General features: G+C 37.0%; 1 protein-coding gene across 1 annotated transcript in view; it reads left to right on the top strand.

The window, feature by feature from the left end:
- TBCD (tubulin folding cofactor D) overlaps positions 1–13,977 on the top strand; it is a 148,634-nt gene that overhangs the window by 69,012 nt on the left and 65,645 nt on the right. Inside the window, exons 15-16 of the mRNA XM_070937478.1 lie at positions 6,052–6,109; positions 10,540–10,569. Coding sequence (XP_070793579.1) covers positions 6,052–6,109; positions 10,540–10,569 — 88 coding nt within the window. The remainder of the gene's footprint in view (positions 1–6,051; positions 6,110–10,539; positions 10,570–13,977) is intronic.

Genomic DNA, 13,977 nt, shown 5'->3' with positions numbered 1-13,977 from the left:
GGGAACGACTAGCACATATGTGCAAGGGGAACCTTTACCCTTTTAATATCTTCTAATGCCTATAACCTATGCATACACTGATTGGCTTTAACTGTTTGCATGGCGTAATGAATGGTCCTTTTGACCTAGTTAAACACATTCTATGGACATATTCAATATAACAGAAAAAAAGTAGTACAAAAAATTGAATAATATTTTCAAATAAATTTCAGTGCATAATATTGCCTAATTGTGATATGGAAAGCCATGAAAGCAGAATTGAATGTGTTGTTATTAGTGAGCATGGATAAAAAGGCTATCAGAAAAATCATGAGAGAGTGTAGATCAGGTGATTGTTGCAACTACTTTGGAATGTAGTAATATATATATATTATACTTTTCGGAGTATAAGACACACTCCCCCCCCTAGAAGTGGGTGAAAATTGTGGTGCCTCTTACACACTGAATATTGCCAAAGCTCCCCTTTGGCTGTTTTTGGCCTCCGCGTGTCACATTTTTGGCCTCTGCGCATTGCATTTTTGGCCAGTTCCAGGCAGCGGGGATCAGCGGCGGCGGTACCCACTGCCTGAAACTGGGTGAAAATGTGATGTGCGGGTGCCAAAAACGGGGCAAGTGGAGACCAAAAACATGACACGCAAAAGCCGAAAATGCGAGGTGGTGATGTGCTCTGGTGATCCCTGCAGCCTGGAATGGGTCTAAAATGGAGCATGGCGATGTGCTCTGGTGATCCTTGCAGCCTGGAATGGGTCTAAAATGAAGCATGTGGATGCCAAAAAACACAACACATGGAGGCCAAAAACGCCATGCACGGAGGCCAAAAATGCAACGCGCAGAGGGGCAATAGGCTCTGGTGATCCCCACAGCCTGGAACAGCTGATTGTTGGTATTCCAGGAGGCCGATCCAACCACCAATCAGCTATTCATGCTAAATCAGGCTACGATAACGTGCTGAAGCTGACCAGGTTGTTTGCTGTTTGCTTCAAGGACACTAGCCAGATGAATACCGATGGGTGCTGGTAGGCATTTTTTGTTCTTGTTTTCCTCCCCAAAAAAGGTAGGTGCATCTTATAGTCCAGAGCGTCTTATACTCTGAAAAATACGGTATATAGGTAAATGCCAAATGAGACCCAGTTTGGTATTGTGGGTAAGGCATCAGTCTCAAAACTCGGTGGCTATGAATTCTAGTCCGCCTTATGCACAAAGCCAACTGGGTGACCTTGAGCCAATCACTTTCTCTCAGCCCTATGAAGTAAGCAATGGCAATCCACTTCTGAAAAACCTTACCAGGAAAATTTCAGAGACTTGTCCAGGCATTCTTCAAAAGATTGGGCATGATTGAACGGAAGAAAAAAAAAACCCTGCCAAATATTATAATATTTTTATGATTTATTGAAAAGCTCCTTTGTGGGAGGTTACAGTATAATGCTGAGTTTCTATAATTATTAAGAAAGACTCAAGATATTATTTACTTAAAAGTTCTATTTAGTTTAATTGCTGGATAATTTTGTTGCTTTGGCAGTAGTTAGAGAACTGACAGATAAAAATAATTAGAACTGAAGTTTACTCTTGAGAAGATGGGAAAACTCCTCCTTTATCTGTGCTTCAGGATTGGACTATATTTCAACTCAGAAAGATTTGGTCCAAGTGTGGGAGTGCAGGCAATTTAGTCTTCCCTGGAGTACTGCATGGTGAGAAGAAAAGAGAGGTGTGGCTCTCATGTAAATGGAGCCATTTGGCCCTAGGGCAAGATTAGCCTGCAGAATCAGGAAATATGAATATTGCTCAGAGCTACATCTTGTGCTGTGATGAAATGCTGAGAAGAATTTTACACGAATACATTTGTTGCCTGACGAGTTCATTCTCAAGAGCAATTTCTGTTACATATTAAGTGAATTTGCACTCCATACAGGTAGTCCTCGATTTATGATCACAAATTGAACTCAAAATTTATCAGTTTTTAAGTGAACAATGCTCCGTTTAGACCTTTTTTTGCCATGGTTGTTAAGGAAATCGCTGCAGTTAAGTGAATCATGCCATCATTAAGCGAATCTGGCTTCCCCCATTGACTTCGCTTGTAGGAAGCTGGCTGTGGGAAGGTTACAAATGGTGATCATATGATCCTGGGACAGGACAGCTGACATAAATACATGCCACTTGTCAAGCGCCTGAATTTTGATCATGTGACCATGGGCATGTTGCAAAGTCACAAGTGTGAGAACTAGAAACACAGAAAATTGTTGGCAACAAAAGATCTAGTGGTCCATCAAGTTTGCCCTTTGAGGTTTTTTTAAAAAAGAATTGTTGGATGATGGATATGTGTTTATCCCAAGCATATTTAAACTCAGTTACTGATGATTGACCCACCACATCTGCTGGAAGTTGATTTCAAGCTTCCACTACTCTTTCTGTGAAGTAATACTTTCTAATATTACTTTTGAACTTCCCTCCTGTAAGTTTGAATTTATGCCCTCTGTGTTCTTGATTTTGGCTTAATATTGCCTTCTCGACCCTTATTCACATCCTTGAATGACCACAACTGGTCATAAGTAACTTTTTTCAATGCCATTGTAAATTTGAACGGTCACTAAGCAAATGGGTGTAAGTCAAGGACTACCTGCATCTCAATTTTGCACATCAGCATGTTCAGATTTTGCAATTAAAGATATTTCCAAAATAGACAAATGAGCTCTTTCAAAATGCAGGCTTTTTCTCTTATATACAGAGAGTCTGATAACACCTCTGGCATTGCTTCTCTCCCATTGGTTCATTTTTGACTTTCTCTACTTGTACTCTTTTAGTCCACATCTAGTGGAATTTAGCAATCTGGAGGAAACTTCTCAATGGATTGCTGGGAAGCCCTGTGATGTGAGCGAGCAGATCTTTCCTCAGTCAAATAAGCAGCCTCTATAAGAATGTTGAACATCTGAACAGTGGCTGAGCAGAAAGCAAACGATAGGATAGCTTCCTTCTGTGGAGTTTATTCAGGATGCTGGAGGAGATAAGAAGTCTCTTCATTCTTTCTACCAATAAAGCCTCATCAGAAAGTTTAGAAGGAGGAAGAGATTGAGGCTCTCCCTGCCCCTTTCACCTAGTCGAGATAGTACATACAGTGTATGTGAATGTAGATAAATAAATATGTGTAACCATGAACAGATAATCCTCAATTTATGACCATAGTTGTGCCTACAATTTCTGTTGCTAAGTGAGACATTTGTTAAGTGGGTTTTGCCCCATTTTACAACCTTTCTTGTCAGTTATTAAATGAATTGCTGCAGTTGTTAAATTAGTAACAACATGTTAAATGAATCTGACTTCCCCATTCACTTTGCTTGTCAGAAGTTGCAAAAAACGATTCTGGCATACTGCAACCATCATAAATCTGAACCAGTATCCTAATTTTGATCACATGATCATGAGGATGTTGCAGTTGTTGCAATGAGTATAAGTGCGAAAAAACCGTCATAAGTCACTTTTTTCAGTGCTGTTGTAACTTTGAATGGTTGTAAATTGAGGATTTACCTGTATAATAATAGTTCACAAACCTAATCACTTTCAGAGGATTAGCCATCTTTGGCCTATATGGAATCACTCCACTTTATTCAATGTGATTCAGAGAATCTGGTTTGTGCTAAAAGGAAGATTGCAAAGAAAGAAACCGTGTTAGTTCATGTTAAAGTTTGTTCTTCATTCCTTTGGACCTGATTAGAGTCACATTTTTCAATATGCTGAATAAAGTACAAAGGAATATATTTAAATTAGTTAGGTTTTCATCATAATTAAAGAAGCTGATGAGAAGAGTTGTGGTAATTTATGGCTAATAATAAGCCCGTATGATTCACAAATTGAAATAGTTTTATTTATTTTTATTTTATTTTATTCAATTTATATACTGCCCTATTCCTGAACGACCCAGGGCAGTGAACAGGCACAAGATAAAAATACATCATACAAAAGTTAAAAAACCAATTAAAAATACATTAAATAATTTTGGCCCGAAAAACGAATTTAAAAACACCCAATTTATATAAAACTAAAAGCAAATTAAAAGGGAGAGTCAAGCCAAAAATAAAAGTGTTTTGAGGGCGCGGTGGAAAGTGCGTAAATCTGGGATCCTCCGTATCTCCGGGGGGAGCTCATTCCAGATGGCAGGCACCCCCACAGAGAAGGCTCTCCCCCTGGGAGCTGCCAGTTGACAATATTTGGCCGACGGCACCCTGAGGAGCCCCTCTCTATGGGAGCGTACTGGTTGGTGAGAGGCTACTGGTGGCAGAAGGCGGTCTCTGTATCCTGGTTCTAAGCCATGGAGCGCTCTAAAGGTGGTGACCAAAACCTTGAAGCGCACCCGGAAGACCACCATGAACCAGTGCAGCTCGCGCAGGAGGTGAGTCACATGGGAGCGCCACATCGCTCCCATAACCACCCACGTGACTGCATTCTGGACCAGCTGGAGTCTCCGGGTGCTCCTCAAGGGGAGCCCCATGTAGAGAGCATTACAGTAGTCCAGGCATGAGGTGACGAGGGCATGAATGACCATATGTAACGAGTCCCGATCCAGAAAGGGACGCAACTGGCGAATCAGGCGGACCTGATAAAAAGTCGTCTGGCCACAGCTGTCAAATGCTCTTCTAAAGACAGCTGTGAGTCCAGGAGGACACCCAAGTTGCGAGCTCTATCCGTGGGGGCCAACGACTCGCCCCCAATAGTCAGTGATCGCACCAACTGACTATATCGGGACGTCGGAAACCACAGCCACTCGGTCTTGGATGGGTTGAGTCTGAGTCTGTTTCTCCACATCCAGATCCGCACAGCCTCCAGGCACCGGGACATCACTTCAAGGGCATCATATTAAGTGTGCATCTCATTTTATAATGATAGAAAGGTTTATGCCTGAGTTTTGGCAACTGAGCTGCCAGAAAGAGAAAGATCCATGCCAGTGGTGGGATTCAAATTTTTCTACTACCAGTTCTGTGGGCGTGGCTTGGTGGGGGGTCATGTTGGGGCGGCACCTAGCTGTGAGTGACATCTAGTTGGCCATGGCCACTCAGTCACATGACCCCCACCAAGCCACGCCCACAGCATTGGCAGAAAAGGCAGCTTCCTGCAGCCTGTCCCTTTATGGTCCCCCCTCCCCCTCTGTCAAAGTACCTTAAAGGGACACCGCACTCCAGCTGCTTTCCGAGCAGCTCTGCTGCGATGCAGCAGGCCATTCTCCTGGCCGGGTCTGGCAATGGAGTGCTGCCGCGCTTATGCATCGGCAGGCAATAGGGTGCGTGTGCGCGGCTGGCATGAAGAACAGGGCGACAGGACTTCAGATTCGAGACCTGAGTGCTGTCTGACAGGATGAGCTCTAGTAACTTGCCCCAGTTTTTTGCAAATGTGAGTAGATAAATAGATGCCATTTTTCTGTATTTTCATGCTGGCCTTTTGATAATGGAAGTTCCTTTTCTAATACACACATTGAAGGACTAAAAAACTAGAATACAAATTGACTCTCTTACAGATTTTCTCTTCTTTTTATGATGCACTATAGTTGTTCAGCTGTAGCTCATAAAAGCTCATGACTTTTAATAAAATGCATTAGTCTGAAAAGGTGCTACCAGATTCCTGATTTTTGCTAGAGACTGACATGGCTTTCCTGTTACAATTGTTAAAGTTCTCCCTTTTAGGCCTGTGTTGCAATTAGCCTCTATTGAGTGATCAGTATTGAGAGATAGAGTGTCCTGTCTTATAAAGTAAGATCATCATATGATCATTATTTAAAAACAATGCAAATCAAGAACAGAAATAATATGCATATGTTGATATAATCTTGAAAAAACAATGAATTTAAAGGCTTTTGCTTGGGTATAACTATAGCGTACTATAAACCAAATACAGAGTTTGAAATTTACCAATGTTCTCGTATAGTGAATGCAGCTAGTATAGTCTCTTAGACAAAAATGATAGCTCTTCAAAAGACAAATTTTGTTAAATTGTTCATTGCTTTTATATATACGTGCCTTTGTATGTGTATACACATACACACATATTTTTTTTCCTTTCTCTTTTCAGTGCCCTGATTATAGCTGCTATATTTGACCGTGATGTTAACTGCAGAAGAGCAGCCTCAGTAAGTTTAATTATAATCTATGGGACAGTATTAAGATGATTTTGCTCAGCAGTACCTTATGTTGTTCAGTAGCTATTTCAAATATTTTACTACCTAGGTTTACATAAAAACAGAATATTGGATCTCATGTCTCAGTCTTCATGTGCAAAGTATATTGTCTTTGTTTCATTGTTTTTATAACATTGTTTTTATATATGCCAATTGTATAAAGGAACAGCCAAGATTAAAAGAACAGAGTGATCTTTCTGTTATGTCACCACTGGATGATTTTGATTTCAGTTCAAGTTTTTAACATATATAGAAAAGGATCTTTAAAAGAGTTTGCAAGTATCTTTTTATTGTCAATCTGTTAGTTGGATTACAGCAAACATAATCAACATATTGAATTAACCATTATTAACATATTTGACTGGATAGGGTAAGAAGGCAAGGTGAAGAAAAACTTCATTTCTTTTGTCCCACATGGTCTGCTGAGAGGAATTTCCCTTTCTTCAGGCTTTGCTCTGCTTTCTTAGAAAATCAACAAGCTCAATTCAGTCCTGGATCTTGAACCAACCATTAAAGAAAAACTTTAGATACTACTGTCAGGTCCTTTGATCCTTACCTTCATATTAACACAAACACATTTCTGTTGTCCATTATATTATCAGATGTACACTCTAAAAATCTAAAAAAGCTAGTCAGTTTTATCAGTCTTGATTGTTTTATATCTGTCTTTTCTGTATAATTATAGTTATTTACCAGTTTCTGTTGTGGTCACTTCATTGGGCACGGATGTTAGAAATCCTATTTTTCTCTTATCTTCTATGCCAATTCATTCTTGGCTTTAAAAAAAAGCTTGATTTAGTATTTTCATATTTTCAGCTAGCACTTTACTTTTCATGTAAATCTGTTTAAGAAATAAATTATATTATATTATACGTATGTCCTCTTGAAGAATAATATTTATTATAAAACATTGAGATATGTACTGTATTTGTATCTTTTTTATATCCTTTTCCATCCATTTTTCCATAATCTGAAGTAATTTTGTAGTTATTTGTACAATCTGAAACAAATGTCACTCCATAGGCGTCATATGTTCACATTTCAAAGCACGTTTAACTATTTAATACAAATATTTAATGCTAATTAAATATTTCTTATAAAAATCTACAATACTGATTGTGAGTTAAACCAAGAATTAGTAATTTAAAAGTGCTATTATTTCAGTTTATTAGATGAAAATTGTGTTTTCCCATGACATAACAATAGATAGAAGCAGAAATAAGTAGCCAATAGCATTTTGGATATTTACCAACAATTCAAGTTTAGACAGATGTAATATGACTCAACACCAAAAAGCAGAATTAATTACCGTAACTAGTTACCTCTCTCACTCTTCCAACAAAGTCATAGTTTCATTCAAATTTAGTCTGCATATGGTTTTATATCTTCGCTGAATTCATTTTTCTTCAAATTATTGGTTTCAGAGAATAAAACAGATTGATGAGTTTAATTTACATAATTTAAAACTTGTTAATTTGAATAGATGGACAAGCTATATTGTGAAATTAAAAATATACTAAACTGCTCCAAGTTACGTACTCAGTTCTCTTTTGATGTCTGTGGGAATTATGTGTAATTTTAGAAATAGGCTGAGTTGTCATCTTTGCACTACATTGTAATGGTAGAAAAAGAATCTTATCTGAAGGCAGTTCCTGCTAATTACTGAAATTTACTTAGATGTCAAACTAGTTGTATATCACTTATAATATACTATTGATCTAAGATAGACAAGCATAGGCAAACTCTCCAAAAACATCAATTTTTTATTTTAAAAATCCTTGTCCATCAGAGAAAATGAGAAATATTTTATTACTTGATATTTTAACAGAATATGCAAAAATATTTCACATTTAGCTATTAGCTATATACTAAATGTGCAATGTTTGTATTAGTGTGTGCGTCTGTATGTGTCTGTGTTTTTTTGTGAATGCGTGTATATATAGAGAAAATCTGTATGTATATATGTATATGAGAACATGTTTTCATACAGCTTAGATGAGTGTAGGAAACTCATTGAAATCAATTGGTTTATTCATGAATAAACTGATTTTATAATAAACAGTATATTTGATTTAGTATATTTAAATATATTTGCCCAAGGAATTGAACATGGAATTGCATAAAGTAAATAGACAGCAAGTCTTTGTCAAATTTGAGTAGCTGCCTTGAAATTGTTTTAATCCTGAGCCATGGTGGCACAGTGGTTAGAGTGCAGTATTGCAGGCTACTTCTGCTGCCTGCAGGTTGCCTGCAATTTGGCAGTTCAAATCTCACCAGGCTAAAGGTTGACTCAGCCTTCCATCTTTTTGAGATGGGTAAAATGAGGACCCAAATTGTTGGGGGCAATATGCTGACTCTGTAAACCGCTTAGAGAGGGCTGTAAAGCACTGTGAAGCGGTATATAAGACTAAGTGCTATTCCTATTGCTATCTTATACAGCTCTGTTCAAGTCATTGGAAAGAGGAGTTATAAACAGAATGCAGCCTCTAAAAAGAAAAGAAATGTTTTTGTTTATGGAGAAAGGAAGCCTGAAATTGCTCTATGGAAATATTTTGGGGCATTTAGACCCCAATTATTGTTAAAATGATTTACCTTCAGTGTAAATTCTACTATATCCCCCTTTCTCCTTTCCTTCTTATATATACAATAACTACCTAGAATTTTAGTTTTGATGACAAATACAGATGTATAAATGCACACTCACACACATCTATACTTTATACTTTTAGTATATTACTAAATATACTATACTATATTTTTTAATATACTATACCCGTGATGGCGAACCTATGGCACGTGTGCCAGAGGTGACACACGGAGCCATATTGGTGGGCACACGAGCGTTGCCCTAGCTCAGATCCAGCACGCATGCGCGCGCTGGGCAGCTAATTTTTGGGCCTTCTGGGCCCAACGGAAATCAGCAAACGGGCTGTTTCCAGCCTCTGGAGGGCTTCCAGGGAGGTGAAGAAGACTGTTTTTGCCCTCCCCAGGCTCCTAGAAAGCCTCTGGAGCCCGGGGAGGGCAAAATACGGACCTACTGGGCTCACCGTGCCATCACATGCCAAAAGCAGAGGGAGCATGGGGGGTCGCGCACACATGCATGGGGGGGGTCAGGGTGCATAGAATTATGGGTGTGGGCACACACACGCGCGACCACCCCACACACCCCCAGCTTTTGGCACGCGATGGCAAAAAGGTTAGCCATCACTACTATACTATATTTTTTTTTTGAAGAAACAACCAGCAGAAAGATGGAATTTACTAGTGTTTCAGTTTATAGTATATGAAATCATATTCACTTTGGAGCATTTTTTATTCAGGATGTACCTTATTGATTCAGAAAAGTGATTTTCTGAAACCTGACCATTTAAGTTAGACATTTTTACTTTTTTCATGTGGCATTGAAATTGCCAGAAAAATCAAGGACAAGTTCAGAGGTTATGGTGAACAGAAGATTTCTTCTAAATTTCATTGAAGCCGAGAGATTCATTAGTGTATCCAAGGGTTCTTAAGTCCTTAAGTACAGTATAATTATTGACTGTTTGGGTTCATAGTTTAAAAAGTTCCATGGCCAAAGTCAACTGGCAAAATCATATCAACCGGTTAAAGTTATATGTTAATATTGTCATCTTAAATTTGTACAATATGATAGGTACAAAAAAATTTTAAGCAACCATTTTTGCCAACTAAGTATGTATTTTGAGCTCTGAGAAACAGAGTTCGACTCTTCATTCTCCCAAATACTTGAATCTTACCATAATGTGGTTTTATCACAGTCAAGCTCGTTTATCTCCCTTTTCTCTCTCATGCAGTATTGAAATATGATACTTGAGTTTTAAAAAATACAAAATAATAATTGAGCCAATGTTTAAATCGGAATGTTTTGCATTTTAAAACTTATTTATGAAGTCTATAAATGAGTTATTAAATAACTCCAAGCAAGTTAATGCTATCTATCATCTCGTATAATGTATAAAAGGAGAAGTTTAGATATATGAAAATGTTAAATGTAGAACACACTGCACATTTATTACTTTATAGAAGTAGTCTGGAAAATCTCTCTCAGTAGCTGTATTCTAAGGGCATTGTCTTTTCATTTCTACTGGAAGCATTGTATCAGCAATGAAGGCCACTGTTCTGGGTGTGTCTGATTTTAATAAACACCCATTTCTAAACTGTTCACACAAAGCATATAAATTTAAAAGAGCATTAGCACATAACACCTGCCTAAGGGCATATTCAGCTAACAAAGTTGACTTTTCATTTTAAAATAAAGCCCATGGGTCATTTATATTGCTGCGTGTTTGTTTTGAATTCATGATCTGGTGTTTATCTGCAAGCAACCTGACTCATTTTTTTATGTTTGCTCTTTCTGTTCTTAGGCTGCCTTCCAGGAGAATGTTGGTAGACAGGTAAGGTAACTTAAGGGAAAAAAACACAAACCCTTTCATTTAATTTTTTGTAAATCCACTGAAGCATAAAATTAAGTGTAGGTGTTTTGTCACTTCTAGCAGTGAATAAGAGGTTTGGTCAATTTAGTTAAATGATTTTGAAATCTAAAATTATCTTCCAGTCTTAAAAATGATATTATGATGTTTCATAAATTATGATTTCAGAATATTTTTCTATGATTTCAGAATATTTTTCTGTATTTCATTTGTATTAGACTGGAGCTTTTCAGAAATCAGCATGTGCAAATATTATTTCTTACTCTCTTTGTCAGACAACCCTATCTCTCGTTCTGTTAAGAATGATGTCTGGGTGGGGGGGGGGAGAGATTTAATGAGAGATTTTTCAGTTGATAAGAGATACATAAGCATTGTTTGCTATAGAGATTTATTTTAATATTTTTTAAAAAATATCCTGCCTTTGGCCAAATTTTCTAAATTTGATTTGTAGTTTGCATTTAGCATAGACAAGCCCATCCACCTCCCCTTGTGTTCCTAGTGTAAAAACAAGAAGTAGGAGTTGGTCCTGAATTTTAGTTTCTTTCAATTTTATTTCAGCCGAACAAAACTCAAGTCATTTTTATTTTTCTAACAAAATAGAACCAACAGAAAAGCTGTTTATGGAATTTTCAAGTATGGTACTGGTACTGTTTTCCTCTGAGTTGGAAAGTATAACAAAAATAAGCATGTACATTGCAGTTTCACAATACCATTTACCTATCTATAAGATTGCATTTATTGTACCTGGTATGAAAATTTTATCTCTTGGTGCTTTGGCAGCCAGAAGCACTATGTTTTTAAGCAGAAAAAAACAGCTATTTTTATACTGAGAAGTATAATAGGTTTTTTGTGGTACATTGAAGGTTGCACTCAAAAAGTGAATGAAATATATATTAATTAATAAAAAGCTATTAATTTGTAACATGTTTTAGAAATATTCAGCAGAAGGACATGAGAAGATGCATACTTTTTTAAAAAAATTGCCACTGTATCTTAAAATTTTATATTGAAATTAAACTATTCCAAACTATTCATGTATCAATATCTTTCTACATATCGTTCAATATGTCTTAAATATATATATCATCCTTAACAGGTTCTGTTTGTCTGATTCTTTTTTACTTAACTCCTTATTTTTAATGTTCTGTTACTTTAATGTATGTCCCTCGTCCCCCCAAAAAAACTTTTATCAAAGGATCAGAAATTCCTTATTTATACAAATCACTCACCTCAATTTTTAAACATGTCATTTCAGCATCACATGGAATAATATTATTTGGCCTTTTCATTTTACCAATTGGGATCCAGTTTAGACAGAAACAACACACATTATGAAGCCAAAATTGTAATACTATGACCATGTAATCAGTGGTGGGTTGCAACCAGTTTAACAACTGGTTCTGTGAGCGCGCGCTTGCGTGCAGCGTTCAAAATAGAGCAATTTGAAGCTCAGCTGCTTACCTTCTAAGGCAGCCCCAGTACATAGAACAGTGGAGGCATGGAAATCAGCTGTGCTATGTGAATCATCTGAGCCAGAAAGAAGGAAATATAGGACAGGGATAGGGTGGGGGCATGTGGGTGGGGACAGCTGATCATCGGAACTACCGGTTCGCCTGAAGTGGTCCGAACCGGCAGCAGCCCACCACTGCATGTAATCTTTCCAAACTTGAAGAATAGTTCTTTATGTAATTGTAAATCCCAAATTGATAATATTTTGTTAAAAATTATATCCATGGTTAAACTGTATCAATCATGGTAATACTATATAGATACAATGGGAAAGTCCAAATCATAGGAGTAAATGTCCCTTCACCATTTTATAATGAGGTTGATGGCCAACTCTTTTTAAACATTCTCAGATGTGTCCAATAAAACATGAAAGGAAACAAAAGTTCCCTTTCTCACCTTTAAATCATGAGAAACATACTTTTTAGTCTTTGAAACCTTTAAACCATTGATTAGTTAATATGGATATCTTAAGTCTGTTCAGGATTCTTTTAAAAACACCTATATTGGTAATATACTTAGCTGTTTATCAAAAGTACTACTTAAAATAATCTTAAACAGATAACAGCATTGACAATAATTCAGAAATTCTACGAACTGTGAAATGGCAGTATAAATTAAATCAAAAGTTTTAATTTATACTGCCATTTCACAGTTCCTAGAATCTTAAGTCTGCTTCTAAGCAATTTATTGATGACATTCGGCATTACAGTTTATTTCTAGACTTCAGCAAGTTGCATTGCTAAATTTTGATATCGAATAGTTTGCTGATTCCTTCCTTAAAAATCCTACCATCAAACTACAGGTTTCCTTAATGTAGAAACTTTCTAAATCCATATTTCTTTCTTTCTTCTTTTTAATCTATGTAATATCAGAGTTAAAATCTTAATTAATTTCTAAATTATCTCTGCTTCTCTGGAGTTTATCTTGTTGGTCTTTTTGGCTGCAGGGGAACATAAGAGCCTTTTGATGATTACTGAAGCAGTTCCTGAGTTTGTCCCTTTTAGAGAGTTCTGAATATCTATAATGGCAGCTACTTGGGCATTTGATCCATTTAGTTCCAACTAAACTTCCATAGGACTGGGATTTGAAGCTTTAATTGATAGAATTGGATTCTTGTGCACACATAGTTATATGAATGTTAAAATCACTGCTCATCATCTTCATATTATCTAACCTTGCTTTACATTCTGCTGGTCTATGGATTCTGCTTTGAATAGCATACTTTATTTAGCCAAGTGTGATCAGAGCTGTGGAGTCGGGAGATAAATGTTCCGACTCCGACTCCGACTCCGACTCCTCAGTTTTTTGTACTTCCGACTCCGACTCCGACTCCCCGACTCTGACTCCTCTGTATTAATATGCGAATGTATTTTATACATTCCTTGAAGGAAAGAAAGGCAACATACATGTCATTACCACAGGACTACTGGCTGGGAAGCCAACAGTCTACTGTATTGAACAGTTTAAGCAAAAGACAAACACAATGAAAACAACAAAGTTTTATTAATTTTTTTTTATTAATTTAATTAATCAAGTTGCTGGATAGTAGCAGCAGGCATAAACATCAGGAACAGGAACTTTACCAGTTCAAAAATACAAACCACATTATTTGGTTGTTTTAGAACAAAAACAAAGCTTATCTATATGAACCAAAAACAAAATCTGTAAAACCTAGAAATGGTTTATATTAATCTTGAAATGTAGTTATAGGCTTAGCAAATGCAAATCAATTCAATGTAGAGTTCTAAGGAAGAGAATTGCCTCTGCCAGATCCTCTTTCATAGAGGCTCTTAAGTCAGACTTTATTATTTTTAGGGCTGAAAATAATCTTTCGACACTGACTTGGGTGGGTGGCATTGCAGT

Source organism: Pituophis catenifer, unplaced genomic scaffold, assembly GCF_029215685.1.
Source record: "Pituophis catenifer annectens isolate HBS135680 unplaced genomic scaffold, rPitCat1.0.hap2 SCAF_2, whole genome shotgun sequence".
NCBI lineage: Eukaryota > Metazoa > Chordata > Lepidosauria > Squamata > Colubridae > Pituophis > Pituophis catenifer.
This window is presented reverse-complemented; position numbering and strand designations above follow the sequence as displayed.